Raw genomic sequence first — 19,874 nt, 5'->3', positions numbered from 1 at the left:
CACTTTTAAGTGGTCTTTGCTGAATGTATCTTTCATAGAACTAGTCATGGAATTATATTTCTTCTTTCTTGCCTCTTATTAACTGTTTTTTTAGTATTCAGATCAGGCCTTAGTAGAATGACAAAGCATTTGGGGAGAAAGATGCAGCCCAGTAACCCTGCACTGGAAGATAATATGGAAAAGATTTCCACAGCCACCATGTATTTTCCCTTGGTGCTCAAATACGTTGGAACAAATGACAACCAAACATTGCAGAAACACAACAGGCTGAAAAAGATAAACTTGGTCTCATTAAAACTGTCTGGTAAATGCCGTGCTTGGAAAGCCACACAGAAACCAACAATGGCAAGGAAAAGCAGGTACAGCAAGACACAGTAAAACATGACAGTAGAGCCTTCATTACCTCCCAGGATGATTTCATCTGCCACTAAGTTCATATCAGCATCTGGGTACGGGGCTGAGGTTACAAGCCATATAGCACAAATAGTGATTTGAATGAGGGAACAAGAAACAACAATGAAATTATCTAATGGTTTGCCTAGTAATTGCCTCATCTTTGTACCTGGCATTGAAGCCATGAAAACTAAAATCACAATGATGGTTTTGGTCAATATACAAGAAATGGCCACTGAGAAAACAACCCCCAAAGCAGTTTGTTGCAATAGGCAAGTTACCTTTTCAGATTTTCCAATGAACAACAAACTACAAAGGAATGAGAGCACAAGGGAGATGAGAAGAAGGTACGTGATATTCTGGTTGTTGGCCTTGACTATGGGAGTGTCCTGGTATTTGATGAAGATCCCAAGCACCACAGTGGCAATGCAAGCAAAGACAATTGCTGTAATGGCCAAACTGATACCTAATGTGTCTTCATAAGACAAGAAAACTATTTGCTTTGAAAGGCATGAATCATGGTTGTTATTTGGATACTGTCCTTCTGGGCATGGCAAACAATCATCCATATCTGTGAAAATGAATGAACGAACTAATGAATTCATACATTACTATTATTATAATGTAGAAGATACCATATTAATGAAAACATATGTAATGTTGAAAGAAATAATAATTTAGTACAATAAGCTCTGGTTTAATGCTTCAATTGGAGGCTCCCTGAGTGTTTTGAAATTATTAGCTTTGGTAAGGAACTTAACTAGGATTAGTTAGTTAGTTAGTCTACTTTATTATCATTGCACCTTGTACAATGAAATCAAACACCATTTTCAGTGCACATCATGACCATGACCATGACCATGAAAATATACACAAACACACATCCTTCACTCTCCACATATTGAACTGAAAACCCCCAGCACTAACACTGCATTATACAAAATTCTATGCAGAATTCAAAAAAGCTACTGCCCTGGGATAGAATCTGTTTTTCAGCCTATTTGTCCTTGTTTTTATTATTCTGTACCATCTGCCAGATGGTAATAGTTAAAAAAGGGGGGGGGGGGTTTCCCAAGATGAGATGGATCTTTGAGAATGTTTTGAACTTTCTTAAGGCAGCGGGAGCTATAAAGCTCTTCCAAAGAGGGGAGAGGGCAACCAATGATCTTCTGGGCAATGACATTAACCCTCTGGAGTACTTTCCTATCTGCCATTGTGCATTTGGCAAACCATACAGAGGTGCAGTAAGTTCAAATACTCTCTATGGTGCAGCAGTAGAAGGTCACCAGCAGTTTTTCATTCAGTTGTTGTTTTCTGAGAAGCCTCAGGGAGTCTAATCTCTGCTGAGCCATTTTGACCAGTGCTTCCATGTGAGCACCCCAGGTCAGGTCCTCTTTTATGGTAACATAATTAACTGTTTGATTAATCTGCTAACGTATACAAATTAGAACATGCATATTTACTGGATAGAGCAGCACAATTTTGACTGCTTAGGGAAGCACATGCCTTGAGTTAGGAAGTTAGGGCAGAACTTAAAAGGCAATGCTGATTTTGAGAGAATGAGTAGATAATATTTCAAGAATGTAATTTCTGTCTAGAGCTAATGTTAAACTTCCTTTATTTGGCAGCGTCCATGCCTTCTTCCTGGCATTTGTCTGGTTTTTAATCAGCATTAATTGGCTGGATGTCTTGTGGCTGAGATTACAAGATTCATTGTTCCTGGGAAGGTAATTAGGGAGGAAATAAAATACTTTCCTTCATTTCAGTCATCCCAGCATAATTAAATTATCTCTGACATCACATAATATATACAGTAACACTGAATTTATCCCACACAGGTTTTCATGGAATGGTTAATATTTTTAAATTAAAGAAACCTTACCTTTCTGACTTGTAATCTTCCCTTCTGGGCATGGAAAACACTTATAGCAGCAAAAGGGTCTTCCTTTTATTTTGGCCCTACTAAAACCAGAATGGCATTTGTCATTACACAGGGAATGAGGTCTTTTCTGAGTGCAGAAGATGAAAAATAAAGGGATCAGTTTGGTAGTTTTGCCATGCATTGATCTTACTGAATACAGAACCATGTTCTAAATGCATTAGAATAGAATAGAATAGAATAGAATAGAATAGAATAGAATAGAATAGAATAGAATAGAATAGAATAGAATAGAATAGAATTCTTTATTGGCCAAGTGTGGGACATACAAGGAATTTGTCTTGGTGCAAATGCTCTTGGTGTACGTACATAAAAGAAAAGATACATTAATTAAGAGTCAAGAATCAAAAGGTACAACACTTAATAATAGTCATAGGGTACAATAAGCAATCAAATCATACTAGAAAACAGTCAATGTAGATCAAAGTTGTTAGATCGGGTACAAATGAGACGCGAGACCAGTGTACTTCAAGCTCTTTATTTCATGTTATGATCTGTACAAGATGTTGGAGCCATGGCAGCCCTTCATATAGGGATTGCTCGTGGCTCGCTGGCCAATGACAGGGCTTTGAATCTCCCACGATCGGCTCGGCCAATCGCAGTTGATTCTTAGAAAGCCAATCACGGCCGTTCAGTGGACCAATTGGGAAGCGGCCCATGTGGACCAATCAGATTTCAAATTTTGGAGTATGTTAATATAGAACACCCCTCCCCTCTTGGTTCAGTCCTATGCAACGTGGTCACATTGTCGTGCAAATAGGCGGGGCTTCATACCTGCCTATTTGACCTGCGCGGTTCAGTTGATGTTTGGTCTTCAACCAGTTTGGACGGACTCCTTGCCGCTCTCATCTCTCCAGATGGAACCGCCTGGAAGGGTGAGCTGGGCCTACTGCGGTAGCTCCCTCCCGGTCTACCCGGGCTGGTTGAGCTGCTGGTTCCACTGTTCCCGCCTGGTCTTTCCGGGCTGGTTGAACTGGCTTGGCTGCTCCTTCCAGGTGAAGCTCCGGGTTGTTCGTCTGCTGCTGGTTCGTCATCTACCGGTGAGTATTGCTGGTTTATTTTGGCTTGGGGGTGTTCGGTTTGTTTTATGATTTTCTTTTCCTGTTTGTTTATTGCTTGAGGTCCCCCCCTCTGGTTTCTTTATTAGTGACTTTTTGTGGTTTTTGCGAGTTGTCTTTGTTGTCGGTGGCTATTCTTGACCTTAATTGGTCGATGTGCTGTTTCCAGCTTCTTCCATCGTCCATTTGTAGCCAGTATGATCAGGGGCCTTTTACCTGGGTTATTTTTGTAGGTACCCAGAGCGGGTCCCCCGTGAAATTGTTAGCGTAGACTGTGTCTCCTGTGTTAAATGTTCGGTGTTTGCTTGTTGAGTCTGGGGGTTTCTCGGGGTTGTAAGTGGGGTGCAGTCTATCTAACTGAGATCATAATTTTCTGCCCATGAGAAGTTCTGCTGGGCTTTTGTTGGTTGTTGTGTTGGGTGTTATGTGTTGTATTAATAGCATTTTATTTATTTTTTCCTGCATGTCCCCGGTTTCAATTTTTGGTATGGCGTTTTTTGTGTAACGAACCATGCGTTCCGCCCGCCCGTTCACCGCCAGATGAGCAGGCACTGTCAATGCATGCCGTATGCCCCGTTCTGCCAGAAATTTTTCAAATGCTAATGTGGTAAATTGTGGCCTGTTGTCTGACACCAGCACGTCTGGTAGGCCGTGGGTGGTGAATAGTTTGTTTAGGTTTTTGATAACGGCCTCCGTGGTGGTGGATTTCATGGTGCTTACCTCCAGCCAGTTGGAGTAAGCATCGACCGTTATCAGGAATGTGTATCCCTTGGTAGGTCCGGCAAAGTCTATATGGATCCTGGACGATGGTCCCCTGGGGGTTTCCCATTCCAGGATTGGGGTGGAGGGAGGGCTGGGTCTGGATTTCTGGCATCTCCTGCATGAGGCTACCCAAGTCTCAATTTGTTTGTCCATTCCTGGCCACCAGCCGTAACTCCTGGCCAGGGCTTTCATCTTAACTATGCCCGGGTGCCCCTCATGCAACATAGACAACACCCTCTTTTGTAGCGTTTCAGGGATTACAACCCTGTCCCCCCAAAATATGCAACCATTCTGTGTAAAAAGTTTGGTTTGCCTGTTTCGAAAAGTTCTAAATTGTTCGCCGCTATCGTTTTCCGGCCACCCTTTTTCCACCCAGTTCAAGACCTGTGTCAGCCGTTTGTCTTTATTAGTCTCTCGGGCAATGTCTGACGCGGTCGGGGTGGCTTGGGTAGTGTTTCTATGTGTAGCGCTGATGTTGCGGGTCCTCCTCCAGGTTGGGCAGGGGTGAGCGGCTCAACGCGTCTGCATGCGTGATGTTCTTCCCGGGTTGGTGTGTCAGCTGGTAGGAGTAGGCGGCAAGGAACTCGGACCACCTTGTCATTCTTGGTGACAGAATGTTCGGGGTGGCCTTGTTCCCTGCCAGTATCCCTAGTAGCGGCTTGTGATCGGTGATAATTGAAAAGGTCCTACCATATAGGTATTCATGGAACCTCTTCACTCCGGCGATGACTGCTAGGGCCTCCTTGTCCAGCTGACTGTAGTTCCTCTCCGGTTTGGATAGTGTTCTCGAGAAGAAAGCGATGGGTGCTTCTCTTCCATCCGGCAGCGTGTGGCTGAGGATGTCTCCGACGCCAAAGGGTGACACGTCGCAAGTCATGGCTAATGGTAGAGTCTAGCTGTATTGGATGAGAACTGTGTCTGATGTTAGCAGGTTTTTTGTTTGTTTGAATGCATTTTCCTCCCACTTCCCCCAGGCCCAGGTGGCTGTTTTGTCCAGCAGCCTATGGAGGAGTTCTGCGACCGTTGCCTTCTGGGGCAGGAAAACATTGTAAAAGTTAATGAGTCCAAGAAAAGCCTGCAGTTCAGTCCTATTCCTAGGTCTAGGGGCTTCCTTGATGGCTTTGAGCTTTTTTTCCGTGGGGTGGATTCCGTTTTTGTCTAGGAGGTACCCCAGGAATTCAACTTTCTCAGTGCAAAGTTGACATTTTTCCTTTTTAACTTTTAGCCTGGTGTCTTTGAATTTCTGCGAGACCTCCCTTAGGCGGCTTTCTAATTGGGTTTTATTTGTAGCTGACACCAGTACATCGTCGAAATAGGGTACCACCCCTTTTATTCCTAGTAAAAGTCTTTCCATCAGGCTCTGGAAGACCCCTGGTGCCACGCTGAAAAAAAAGGTCACATTTTTGACTATTTGAATATAGATTAAACTGTTTCCAAATCTGGACCAAATAAATACCTGGTTAAATCTTCTAGGCCATACAATGGAGTCTTCATGAATGTTGAGTGATTTGGAAAAGAAAGAGTTTGTGTCTAGCCATCCAACTTTGACTTTTGTAAATGTGTTATTTTCATAGGTGACCTAGTTGAAAATATCATATCCAGGAATTATATGTCCTTTGTCATCAAAGGAAATATTTTCTTCAGCACTATTTATAAATGAGGTATTTCTTATGAACTTGTGGAGCTAAATTGGAGAGAGAGAAAACGATTCTAAGAGTACCTTCATAATAACCTAAGAACAGTTAAAACTAAGATGAATGATTCTGAGGAGGGAAATCTATTAAAGCAGGAGAAGGAGAAATCATTCAAATGAGTTTTCTGGGCAGAGTACTGGGCAGAGTACAGAATACCTGAGAGGTGTGGGAGACATATTTGGGAGATGAATTACTTTTAATTTACTACAAACTGTTCTGTTCAAGTGTGCTGTGTGTCAAGTCTGAAATTGACACTGTGTTTCTTCCTTCCTCATGGTTTGAAACATGCTACCAAAATGAGCTATTTTGTATCTGATTTTGGAAGTGTAAGCAACAAATAAAAAATAATAACATATTGATAGAGAAAGTTTACATGGTGTTAATAGAAACACATATATAAAACATACTCAAAATAAAACAAAATAACAAAATAAAAAGATTATATATCTGCAAATGTCATCTCCTTCATTGTCATGACAAAGTGGCTTGCACAGCTCAAAGACGCTATGAGCTAAAGCATTCAGGACAGATCACAATGGAGAGTTCTGACAAAATATGGTCCATTGGAGAAAGAATGTCAACCCATTCCAGTATCCTTGCTAAGAAAACCCCATGGACCGTATCAAAAGGCTAAAAGATATGACACCGGAAAATAAGCCCTTCAGGCTGGAAAGTGTCCAATATGCTATGGGGGAAGACTTGAGAGCAATTACAGGTAGATCCATAAAGTGTAAAGAGGCTGGATTAAAGCTGAAAGGACACTCAGTTGTGGACATGTCTGGTGATGAAATGAAAGTCGGATGCTGTACCGAACAATTTTGTATAGAAAGCTGCAATGTAAGATCTGAATCAATGTAAGCTCCATGTGGTCAAGCATGAGATGGTAAAATTGAATATCAACATCTCGAGAATCGGTGAACTAAAGTGGAAGCGAATCAGCCAATATACTTTTGAGCATAGTGTGGAGGTGATGACTAGATTTATGGGATTGGATCTGGTAGACAAGTATTATGGATGAGATTCATAACAATGTACAGCGGGCAGCAACTAAAGCCATCCCTAGGAAAAAGAAATGAAATGAAACACAGTGGCCATATAAATAACTGAGGAAAGAAGAAAAGGTAAAGGAGAATGGGAAATATATACCCAACTGAATACAGATTTCCAGGACAAAGCACGATTAGATAAGAATGCCTTCTTAAATGAACAATGCAAAGGAATAGAAGACAATATAATGGGAAAGATTAGAGATCTCTTCTAAAGAAATTAGAGATATAAAGGGAACATTTCCTGCAAAGATGACACTATAAAAGCAAAAATGGGACTTAACAGAAGCAGAAGGGATTAAGAAGATATGGCAATATTTACAAAACAACTATACTGTACCAGAAATATTTTAATGTCCCTGATAACCACATTGGTGTGATTGTTGGCCTCAAGCCAGACAGTCTCTATTGTGAAGTCTAGTGGGCCTTAGAAAGCATTACCAACAACAAAGCTAGCTGAGGTTACAGGATTCTAGCTGAGCTCTTTAAAATCTTAAAAGATGATGCTGATGACAAGAGTGCAAAGGTTAACGTGAAACTCATCATTAAAAAAAATTAAGATTATGGCATCTGGTTCCATCATTTCCTGGCAAATAGATTGGGAAAAGAATGAAAGACAGATTTTATTTACTTGGGCTCCAAGATCACTGCAGATGGTGACATGAAATTAAAAGGCATTTGCTCTTTGGGAGAAAAGCTATGGCAAAACTAGACAGCATATTAAAATGCAGAGACATCAGGGGTCCCCAAACTTGGCAACTTTAAAACTTGTAGACTTCAACTCCCAGAATTCTCCAGCCAGTTATGTTGGCTGGAGAATACTGGGCATTGAAGTCCACAAGTCTTAAAGTTGCCAAGTTTGGAGACCTCTGGTCTATATAGCCAAAGCTATTGTTCTCCTATGTATCGCTCTGAGTGTTGCACCATAAAGAAAATTGAGCATGAAAGAATTGATGCTTTCAAATTGGGATATTGAAGAAGATTCTAGAGAGTCCCTTGGACTATAAGAAGATCAAATCAAATAAAGGAAATCAACTGTGGCTCTCCTTTGGAAGGTCAGATAATGAAACTGAAGTTCAAATGCATTGGCCACCAAATAAGAAGTGAAAAGTCGACTTCCGGTTGCAAGGCTTCGGCGGCGGAAGGAATCCGCTTCTCTGCGGGTCCTTGCTGCGCTCGCCGCTGAGGTACCCCTGATCCAACTGGATTTGGGGATTGTCACTGCCCCAGAGAGGCAGCGGAAGACAGAGGAGATCCGGGCAGGGGTCTGGGGATATCGCACCCCCCCTTCCCCAGCCGGCTAGACTCCTTTTTCCTGAGGCGGTGGAGCGGCTGTCAGAAATGGCAGCCATAAAGGAATCTTCAACTGGATAAGACTGTGCAGGAGGAAGTTTTTAGAAGGAGAAATTTTCTTGGCTGAACCGGGACATTAAGTTACTTTTAAAACACCCTGGAAACCTGACTTGTGGATTGATACATTTGTTTCCAAAAGATTGTTACAACGGCAAAAGTGCTGAAGGAAAGTTTACTCCCCTTCCTTACGGAGAAAGCAAATGAGCACAGAAAATCCTGCTTCTTTAAGGTAAAAACAAGCTCTTTGTTATAAGTGGGAAGGAGAGGACTAAAAAAAATCTTTAAAAACTGATTGGAGGAGATGCTTTGAAGATTATAAGACCAACAACTAATTGCAATACGGCTTTAAAATATATTTGGGATTTTGCCCCAGGAGGAAAAGTTGCAAAGAGAAGAAGAGGAAATAATCTCTGGCTGTTTGGATTGTTTGATAACTTTGACATTTGCAAATTACTTTAAGACTAAAAACATCTGGGTTGTTCTTAAAAATTTACAATGGCACCATCTGTGGATCAACTAAAAATGGAATATGAAAAATTAAGAGACCAAAGTGGCAAGAATTCATTGGGAGCTGTCTTCCACTTTTTAGAAATGGCGGTCTCTACATACCAGCAAATACTTGACAAAGAAGGAGAAGAAGAAGAAGAAAAGGAAGCCATTTTTAATGGACAAAAAAGTTTGATTAAGAAAGAAAATAGGAAGAGAGGAAGGAAAAATTAGAATTTAAGATTCATAAAACAACCAAGAAAAAGAAAAATAAGGTGAAAAAAAAGGTATAATGTTAGAAAGCAATTGAAAAGAGAATTACAACAGAGAGGAAGCTAAAAAGGTGGAGGTTAGAAGAGGGGGCAAAAGGATCAGATTGGAGAAGAAAGGGAGGAAAAAAGGGGAAAAAGCCACGGTCTGAAACAAGATATCTTTTTATAGATAAAGGATAAAGAATAGTGTATAATTAAAGAAAGATTCTGCAAGAGTACATAAGATAGTATTGTAGTATTTGCATTTAAAATAGTCTATTGGAATACTATAAGATTTAACAAAATATTAAAATATTAAAATGTTTTATAATGATAGATTTAAATATTTAATAAAATATTAAAGAGAATGTGTAAAATGATTAATGCTTAGTTATACTATTAAATAGAATTAGAATTAGAATGGAAATTATATACTTAACTATATTATAAGTTTATTATTCTTTTTTTTTTCCAAAATGCAACATGTAGAATGTACTAAGCAGAATCAGGATAGAAATTATGTATTATTTTAAGTGTTACTTTAGGGAAAGGCGTCATACCTTAAAAGTGATTACAGGGGAAATTCTTTGCTAAAGAGAAGAGATAAATAGATGATTGGAAAAGAATGGACAAAAGATACAAACATAATGATTTTGAAATAAGATGAAATAAACAAATTATAATTAAGAGAGTGAAAAGAAGGAGAAGTCATATAGAAAATATAGAATGGTTAATAAGATATGAATGGTATATAAGGTGAGCATGAACTTGATTTAGGTCTGTAAAAAAAGATGTAACCCGGGGCTAAGCCACTTTTCAAAAGAAGTTTTATGTTTTATGTTTTGTGTTTTCATTAGCTATGTTTTGATTGTGAATTAATAAAACCTTGGACGAATAAAACTAAAGGGAGAGAAATTTGGAAAAGACATGTATAAATGATAATTAAGGAGGTTTTATCTTTTTATGTCTTGTTTTATGTTTTGTATTTTGTGTGGTTATGCTAGATTGAGAATTAATAAAACCTTGATAGAAAGAAATATAATTGAATAAAAGTGAAGGGAGAAACAATGAGAAATTTGGAAAAGATATATATGTGTTTAAATGGAAATGTGATAATGTGGAACTATGCTTTAAAAAATAATGCTTTATTTGCCTTGTTAAAGCTTATAAGTAATTTTTGAGAAAGTAGGTTTTATAATTTGATGTCTTATGTTTTGTTTGTTTTTAAAATCAATAAAAATTTGTTTAAAAAAAGAAGAAGTGAAAAGTCATTGCAAAAAGACCTTGATGATGGGAAAGATTGAAGACAAAAGAAGAGGATGGCATAGAATGAAATAGATCGATAGTGTCAGCAATGTTGTGTGCATTGGTTTTGTTGGACTCTAGGAGATAGATAGATGACTTTTGTCTCAACATAGCCCATACAAAAATAATCACAATGATTTTTGTAATCCCCAATTATAACTTCAAAAAGGCAACTATGATCTTATAGACAATGATCTCTCTTCCCTTGATTGGCAATTTCTATTCACTGGATGGAATAGTGTTGAAGACCATTACAACATATTTTTACTTGAAGTCAAAAGAGTCATCAAACTATATGTACCAATAACAACTCCCAAAACAAAACAAAACAAAAACAGATTACCCATAACAATAAGGAAACTTCAATCCAAAAAGAGATCACACTGGTGGGAAAACAAATCTGGCCACGTTCCCAACTTCAAAAGCCGATACAAAAATTTATGCCAACAGATAAAGACTGAGTGCACCAATTATCACATTAAACAAGAGGAAAACCTTCTACGCACCAATTCCACCCACACTTTTTACAATTTTGTAAACAACAAACTTAAAGACTCAATGTCCATCCCACCCCTGATAGGACCTAATGGCAAAGACTGCAACGATGACACCATTAAAGCCAACCACTTTAACACATTCTTTGGCTCAGTATTTGTAAACAACAATGGATTATGCCCAGTATTTTCTAGCTGAAATACAGAAAACTACAATGATCTAATACATTTCGATTTTACAGAAGACAATGTTGAAAAAGCACTATGCAATCTAAAACCATTTCTATCTATTGGACCGGATGGAATATGTGCCTTCTTCTTAAAAAAGCTAATAAAGCTCTAAGCATAATCTTTTCAAAATATTTCAGGACCAGCTCCTTGCCAAAACTATGGTCACAAGCCACAGTCATCTCCATCTTCAAAAAGGGAGCCCCAGCCTAGTTGAAAATTACAGACCAATCTCCCTATGCTGCATCACCTGTAAAGTCATGGAATCAATTATTAACCAATCCATTATCCTCCACTTAGAGACAAACAACCTACTCTCCAATAAACAATTTGGTTTCAGAAAAAAAACTATCCTGTAATCTGCAACTCTTACACTGCAAAAACATATGGACTACACAACTTGATCAGGGTAAAACAATACATGCAACCTACATAGACTTCTGTAAAGCCTTTGATTCAGTGGTACACGACAAACTACTCCTAAAACTAAAATCTTATGGTATCTCTGGAAACCTGCATAACTAGATAGAAGCATTCCTGTCAAACAGACAACAAATGGTCAAAATTGGGAGTCCTATCAAATTCTGTACATAGTGTCAATAGTGGTGTCCCCCAAGGCAGTGTTCTAGGACCAACTTTCTTCATATTCTACATAAAAGACCTCTGTGATCATATTAAGAGCAACTGTGCTCTCTTCACTGATGATGTAAAGCTGTTCAATACCACAGACAATACTGCTACCCTTCAAAAAGATCTTGACTATTTATCAGAATAGTCAAACAAATTGCAACTTCCATCTCAACAAATAAATGTTCTGTCTTACATATTGGCGCAAAAAAACCCAGAAAATAAAATACAAGCTGAATAGTCAAGACCTTGTTGATGATTCAAGCTCTGTAAAGCAGGGGTCCCCAGCCACGGTCCGCGGACCGGTACTGGTCCGCGGAACAAGTCCTACTGGGCAGCTGGCTTGCTGGGCGCCACCATCTTTTTGATGAAAAAGTGCTTCGGTGAGCTTTTCCGGGTGAAAGCTCACCGGAAGCATGTTTTCATCAAAAAAAAGATGGCGGCGTTAGCGCTTCGGTGAGCTTTTCCAGGTAGAAAGCTCACCGAAGGCTTTTTCATCAAAAAGATGGCGGCCCCAGCGCTTGGGGTGAGCTTTTCTGGAAAGCCATTTCTACCGGAAAAGCTCACCGAAGCGCTGGCACCGCCATCTTTTTGATGAAAAAGTGCTTTCGTGAGGTCACCGGAAGCACTTTTTCATCAAAAAGATGGCGGTGGCCAGCTGATGCAGTACCGGGCGCGGCGCCCAGCTGATGCCGGTACCGGGCATGGCGTAAAAAGGTTGGGGATCACTGCTGTAAAGGACCTTGGAATATTCACCTCAAATGATCTAAGTACTAGAGCCCACTGTAACTACATAGCCAAAAAGGCATTAAGAGTTGTTAATCTAATCCTATGTAGGTTTTTCTCTGGTAATATCACACTACTAACTAGAGCATACAAAACATTTGCTAGACCAATACTGATATTAGCACAGTTGAGAAAGTCCAGAAATATTTCACAAGAAGAGTTCTCCTGTCCTCTACTCATTGCAGAATACCTTATGCCACCAGACTTGAAATGCTAGACCTAGAAAACCTAGAACTATGCCGCCTTCGGTCCGATCTAAGTATAGTATATAAAATCATACATTGCAATGTCCTACCTGTCAATGAATACTTCAGCTTCAACCAAAACAATACAAGAGCACATTATAGATACAAACTCAGGTTAATTGCACCAAACTTGTTTGCAGGAAATACGACTTCAGCAACAGAGTGGTCAATGTCTGGAATACTCTACCTGACTCTGTAGTTTCTTCCCCAAACCCCAAAAACTTTAACCTTAGACTGTCTATTATTGACCTCACCCCATTCCTAAGAGGTCTGTAGGGTGGGGTGCATAAGTGCATCAACGCGCCTACAGTCCCTGTCCTATTGTTTCTTTTTTTTCGTTATATGTACCAATTTCATGTATTCATAACTATGTATATACTTATACCTATTATCTTGTAAGTGACTGACAAATCAAATAAAGAAATAAATAAAAATAGTAGAGGACAGGGACCTTGGCATGGTGTGATCCATTTAATTTCAGGGGCATGGGCAAAACTTAGTGATTGAATCACAACATATTTCATTTACTCTTAGATGGGTCTTACATATTCACCAATTACATTTTTAAAGAGGAAGAATGGGGGGAAAACAGAAAGCAACTTCATTTTAAAAAATATTTTAAAATAATGTGTAATTGATGTAATTATACTAAAAAGATAGCCATCATTGTATCTTGAGAGTTCTGATAATGACTTAGATATAAAATTTTAACGTATGAAAAGAAGTACATTTTGTTTCTTTTATTTTTCTTTCATTATGTTTCTCGATAACAGTGTCTTGTTCTCTTATACTATTATTGTCATAATACTGAACTATGAACTATGTCTCTTTTTACAATGCTTTGGAAGATACCTGCCAGGCTTCTTCAAGTTGATACTCTTGTCTCATATTTTTTATTTTTGTCGTCTCTTTTGACTTGGATGAAGTTATGGCATGCAAAGCATATGCCATAATGTAAACTGCATTGTAGATACTATAACTGTGGCCAGACATGCTTGTGTCAAACAGTGTTCCAGGTAGACTATCCAATTTTTCTTTCCCAGTGCAGATCTCCAAATCTCTCTTTCTAGAATGGAATTTGAGAAGTCACAATTAAATATATCTTTCCAGAAGATTCTGATAAACCCGTCTTTATTTTCTGAGAGGGGGTTTCGAGCCTTCAAAAATTTCTGGAATCCTCTAGGGTAATTTGTATGAACAGCAAATGATAGAGCTCCATTGGGGAAATGTATGTCCCAATCTCTGGTAAAACAAGGAGATGCAAAATCCATTTGGGCTGTCATAATCCACACTTGTCTTTTAATTCTTATATCAGAATATTGTCCAAATTGAAAAATTGTTCTTAGGACATTAATAGTATGTATTTCACCTTGGATAATAACAGTGTTGGCAGTACTTCCTGTGACAATACGTGAAGTTGCAAACCATTTTGATGCAATTGCAGCAACATTGCCTGAAAAAGACATTTGGGGCATTGTTTCTAAGAAGTCCAAACAGACACCCTTCTGAGAATATAAGGGAAGGACATGCTGTATGAATACATCTCCATTGTCATTATCATAAGAATTCACACCAATCCAAGTCCACTCGAAATGCAGTAGCAACTCAAGAATGCCCAAATATTGATGGGTTGCATTGGGAAACATGGTGAAAAAATATTTCTTTGTTTTTGTGATTTGTTATTGGGGAAAATCCATATAAAATCTTGGGGGTGGAAAAACAAGAAAGGAAGTCAGAATAATCAAAATGAAACTTCACATACTTTTAGTAGAAAGACTAACCATTAGCAGTGGTTTGGTTCCTTTCTGTTTTCACATTTGTATGTTATATATTTTTCTGAACATTTAAATATTTCTTACGACAAATATTCAAAGCAATATATTTTTCTGGACCACAGGTATTTCAGGAAATCTTATTATTTCATAACATCTGCTACTGAACAGTATCAACTGCAATTTTATACATAAGTTTGGACTTTCTAAAACTTTTTCAAAAAATCAAAATCAATATTTCTCAGCCTGAACATAAGCTTTCTAACAGAAAGTTTCTAACAGAAAGTCACATCAGGTGAAACTAGGTAAAATCATACTGAATACCCATTAACATAGAAGCCCTCTAGGTCTCTATGCTGTCTCCATTATTCTTTTCTCTATACACCAGTGACTGGATTTGGAAAGATCCCTCTGTTAAGTTTGCAGATGACACAATAGTCATTGGTTTCATTTGAGAAGATCATGAGTCTGCATACAGATAACAGATAACAAGTAATCAGAGTTGGAAGGGACCTTGTAGGTCATCTAGTCCAAGCCCCTGCCCAAGCGGGAGACCCTACACTATTTCTGACAGATAGCAGTCCAATCTCTTCTTGAAAATCTCAAGTGATGGCACTCCCACAACTTCTGAGGGCAAGGTATTTCATTGGTTGATTGTTCTCACTGTCAGAAAGTTTCTCCTTATTTCCAGGTTAAATCTCTCCTTGTTCAGTTTCCATCCATTATTCCTTGTCTGGCCTACAGGCACTTTAGAAAATAGATTGACCCCTTCCTTTCTGTGGCAGCCCCTCAAATATTGGAAAACTGCTATCATGTCTCCCCTGATCCTTCTCTTTACTAGACTAGCCAAGCCCAGTTCCTGTAACAATTCTTCATATGTTTTAGTCTCCAGTCCACTAATCATACTGGTTGCTCTTTGTACTTTTTCTAGAGTCTCAACATCTTTTTTATAATGTGGTGAACAAAACTGGATGCAGTACTCTAGATGTGATCTTACTAAGGCTTTATGCAGTGGTATTAGTACCTCACTTGATCTTGATTGTATCCCTCTGTTAATACAATTTAGGATTGCATTAGCTTTTTTTGGCTGCTGCTACACACTGCTGGCTCATATTTAGCTGGTTGTCCACTAAGACTCCAAGATCCCTCTCACAGTTACTGCTATTGAGCCTGGTTTCACCCAGTCTATATGTGTACTTTTGGTTTTTCTTGCCTAAGTGTAGGATTTTGCTTTTCTCTACATTGAATTTCATTTTGTTAGATACGGCCCAGTGTTCTAGTCTGTCAAGCTCCATCTGCATCTTGAGCCTATCTTCTTGGGTGTTAGCTGTTCTGCCAGCTTAGCATCAGTTCCCCTTCTATTCCCTCATCTAAGTTGTCAATGAAGATATTGAAGAGTACTAGGCCTAAGACGGAACCTTGTGGCACCCCACTGCTTACTTCCCTCCATGTAGACTTAGACCCATTAAGGACTACTCATTGAGTATAGTTTGTCAGCCAGTTATGAGTCCATCTAGTGGGGGTGCTATCTATTCCACTTTGTTTTAGCTTACTAAGAAGTAGGTTGTGGTCTACTTTGTAGAATGCTTTGCTGAAATCTAAATATATTATGTCTACAGTATTTTACTGGTCTACTAATGTAGTCACTATGTTGAAAAATGAAATAAGATTGGTTTGGCATGATCTGTTCTTAACAAACCTGTGCTGACTGCTAGTTATTATGTTACTTGTTTCTAGATGTTGGCAGATCTGTTTTTTTTTTATTATCTTTTCCAGTATCTTCCCAGGTAATGATGTTAGGCTGATTGGTCTATAGTTTCATGGGTCTGGTTTTTTTTTCTTTTTTGAAGATGGGAACTACATCAGCTGTTTTCCAGACCTCTGGTAGTTCCCCGGTGCTACAGGATTTTTTAAAGACCCAAAACTACTTACAACTCAATTTTGGTATTCTGATGGTGTCACTGCCTCCACAGTCACATGACTGCATTTCTAGCATTGGGCAGCCAAGTCACTTTTACATCTCATTACAACATTCTACAAACACGCGGCACAATTTACAATGTTTCTTACTGGAAACTGGCCAGTTACAGTACATATGTGCCTCAACCAATATTTTTCATAACTTATGACATAAATTCCAGGAATAAGTCAAGGACTACCTGTATTTTAATTTATAAGTACAAATAAGTGTGGCAACCTTTTCAGCATCCAACAATAGATTGACCAACTACCATTTCAGTGGTTAATAAATTACATTACCCAACAAACTAATAAGATTTCTATTTTCTATCTCCCATTTACCAAAGTACCTTAAACATCGTTTTATATCTTATTTATACCTGTGGAATCTTGTAAGCACTCAAGATGTTCATCATGTAGAGACAAACTTGAGAGTAGGGTCCCCCAATGACTCCCACAATCTTGTTCTGAATATGACATTTGTAGTTAGGGATGAGCTTGTCCTGAGTGGATAGAAGTTCCATTGAGGCAAGATAGATCCACCTTGCCAAAAAATAGCTATTTAAGACGTGGAAGCCCAAACTGACATTGGGTAAGAGTTGGGTATTCTCATTTATTTCCTTCATAGCAAATACCAAAGCCAGAATATGCTGGTAATTCTGAGTGAACATCCTAGGTTATGAGCAATAGATTCCAGATTATCACATTCTTTAGATCTTATCACTAATTCTATCTTGACACGATCATTTGCATAGTTGCCCCTTGAAAATAGAAGGCTTATTGTATGGAATAAGTTTAAAAGATACTATGTCAGATATACATTAACAGCATAAATTCACCCCAATGGATTAAATTCACCATCAATGCAAAACAAAATGTTCCAGAAATTGAAAAGACAAAATGCAGATATTGTTTGCCTCCAAGAAACATATATATAAATAACAGGGCACCCATTTCTGTTAAAGCAATGGAACTTGAGGCAAAAATATACAACAACTGTACAGAGTAAAAAATAAAGTGAAATAGTAATTTATATCAAACCATTTGCTCTGGAAGATTTGGATTTATAAAAAGAGAGCAAGGAATATATTAATCGAAAAATATGAAAGTTAAAACAAAACAAAACAATCATGCTGGCTTCTACATATGCTCCAAATAAAAGTGAAAAACATTATAATATATTGCAAATTAGCAGATATTTAAAAGTAATGCATTGTTTTCCCTGTTCTTTCTTTGCATTCTTTTCTGCTTATGATCTTTTTGTACAACATTTTAATATTGTTAAACTTGCTTTGCCCAACTCTTTTTCCATTTTAAAAGGCATGATTATATGTGCAATGTATATTTGTGAAGAGATATCTATGTTTATTATTATGAATATTATATTCTAATTTAATGCATACATATATACATTAGACAGATAGACAGATAGATAGATAGATAGATAGATAGATAGATAGATAGATAGATAGATATAAATGATATAGATATAGATAATTAATTATTGAAAGAGAGAGGGTGATGATAGATGATAGATAGATAGATAGATAGATAGATAGATAGATAGATAGATAGATAGATAGATAGATAGATAGATAGATACAGAGGTGATATTCAGCAGGTTCTGACCAGTTCTACAGAACCAGTAGTGGAAATTTTGAGAACTGGCAAATTTTGAGGAAAACTGGCAAATACCCACTCTGACTGGAGATTTACAGTATCCTTCCCCTGACATTGCCCACTAAGCCACGCCCACAGAGCCTGTATTAAAAAAAAATTGAATCCCACCACTGGATAGATAGATAGATAGATAGATAGATAGATAGATAGATAGATAGATAGATAGATAGAAGGAACATCCCCCATCTCCAAGGGAATATTTTCCCTCTAAAGGTGCACTTTAATACTGTCATTTTAGTATTTTTCAGTCTTTCAATATAGAAGATAATATTTATATAGTAGGAGATTTGCCTGATGTTCATGATAAAAGAGGACTACAGAAAGCTTCTATTATATCTTTACAATTTGCAATCTGCAATAAAAATAAACACATGAGAATTTTTATATGCTAAAATGCCATAATCTCTTATTTTCATGTCTAAGTTGAAGCTTTAGATGAAACCTCTACATGGAACTAAAAATAGTTCCAATAGCATAAAAATTATCTGACCACATAGAATATATATTTGATTTTTCAGGCTAAGGTACTTACAAAAGGTCATCAAAAGTTTCATCAGAAGGTGGCTTCTGGAAAGTTATTGGACTTGAGAAAATGTAGACTTGAGAGGTAATGCTAGCAATGATAAAATCTCCAGGCTGGTAATACTTGTGGACAATAGGCAGAAGTGCCTTAATAGGACACTTAGCTAGAGGAATCTTTCTCTGGCCATAAAGTACAACTACTAGGACTGTCATCAGTGTTAAATATAACATGACTTTAACTGAGAGTCTTCTTGTTTTATTCCAAATAGTTTGACCCTTTATTGATTTGTTTTTAATACTGATAATTCATATGGCATCACTCAGCTGATTGAAAGCCAGAATCATATAGAATCAACTGCCAATAATCCTAGTAGTGTAGTTCTCCCTTTCTCATCCTTCACAAACAGAAACAATGAGATCATTATTCATCTGAATGAAACATGAAATATTAGTACATTTGACTTTTCACTTATTCTTCTGTCCTAAGGGAATGTTAATGAACCAGGAAGTTACGTACAGTATTAATTGTGGTTATTTCATAATTACAGTGAGACAGGGAATACTTACCAATTTTGAATTCTTTGTATTGTTAAAATGTTCCAGAGCTCAACATTTGACCTTGATAACATCCCAGCTGGCATCTTCCCAATGTATTTCTTTGAAAGAATTATCTATAGCACTGCCTGCCCTCTGTAATGAGGTTACTCCCACATTTAGGACATCCCCAACTCTGTTGATTTTTGTATGTATGCAACTGTCTCTTTCTGCATGTGTGTGTGTGTGCATGTGTATGCATGCACACATATATGCACTCAACCCCCTCCCCCACACACGTACAGTGCCTATTCATAGTGTACAGTATACAAAAAAAATATAAAAGAGAAAATGTATGACAATGGAAGAAAACACAATTATGTCCTACAATTATGTTTCTATTTACCATCTCATACCTTTCCCTATCCCCATGTAATGGATGTACCACTGTAGAAAAGTGTAAAACAAATGGACGTTTTCCAATTGCACCAATTATATTTATTCTTGAAAGAAGTTCCTTATGGTTTAATTAAACTATAGCAAGCCCAAGAGATTGAAGAGCCACCACCAGGGAGATGGGTCCAAATGCTATGTGTGGGAATGGAAGGAATATGATCTTAAAAATATCTTTAAAACCTTAAGGTGCAGTCGGAACAATCTTGAACTGAACACACTCAAAGCTGTAGAGATGATAGTAGATTTTAGGAGATGCCCTGCTACTCTACCACCTCCTACACTAC

At 37.9% G+C, this 19,874-nt stretch overlaps 1 protein-coding gene across 1 annotated transcript in view; it reads right to left on the bottom strand.

The window, feature by feature from the left end:
* LOC148129247 (vomeronasal type-2 receptor 26-like) overlaps window positions 1-19,874 on the bottom strand; it is a 723,059-nt gene that overhangs the window by 64,868 nt on the left and 638,317 nt on the right. Inside the window, exons 2-3 of the mRNA XM_087947250.1 lie at window positions 2,276-2,402; window positions 675-964 (exon numbers count right to left, since the gene is read on the bottom strand). Coding sequence (XP_087803376.1) covers window positions 675-962 — 288 coding nt within the window. The 5' untranslated portion in view covers window positions 963-964; window positions 2,276-2,402. The remainder of the gene's footprint in view (window positions 1-674; window positions 965-2,275; window positions 2,403-19,874) is intronic.

The sequence above is a fragment of the Notechis scutatus genome, chromosome Z, assembly GCF_049901735.1.
Source record: "Notechis scutatus isolate UNSWTSFEM ecotype Mainland chromosome Z, rNotScu1.2, whole genome shotgun sequence".
Lineage (NCBI taxonomy): Eukaryota > Metazoa > Chordata > Lepidosauria > Squamata > Elapidae > Notechis > Notechis scutatus.
This window is presented reverse-complemented; position numbering and strand designations above follow the sequence as displayed.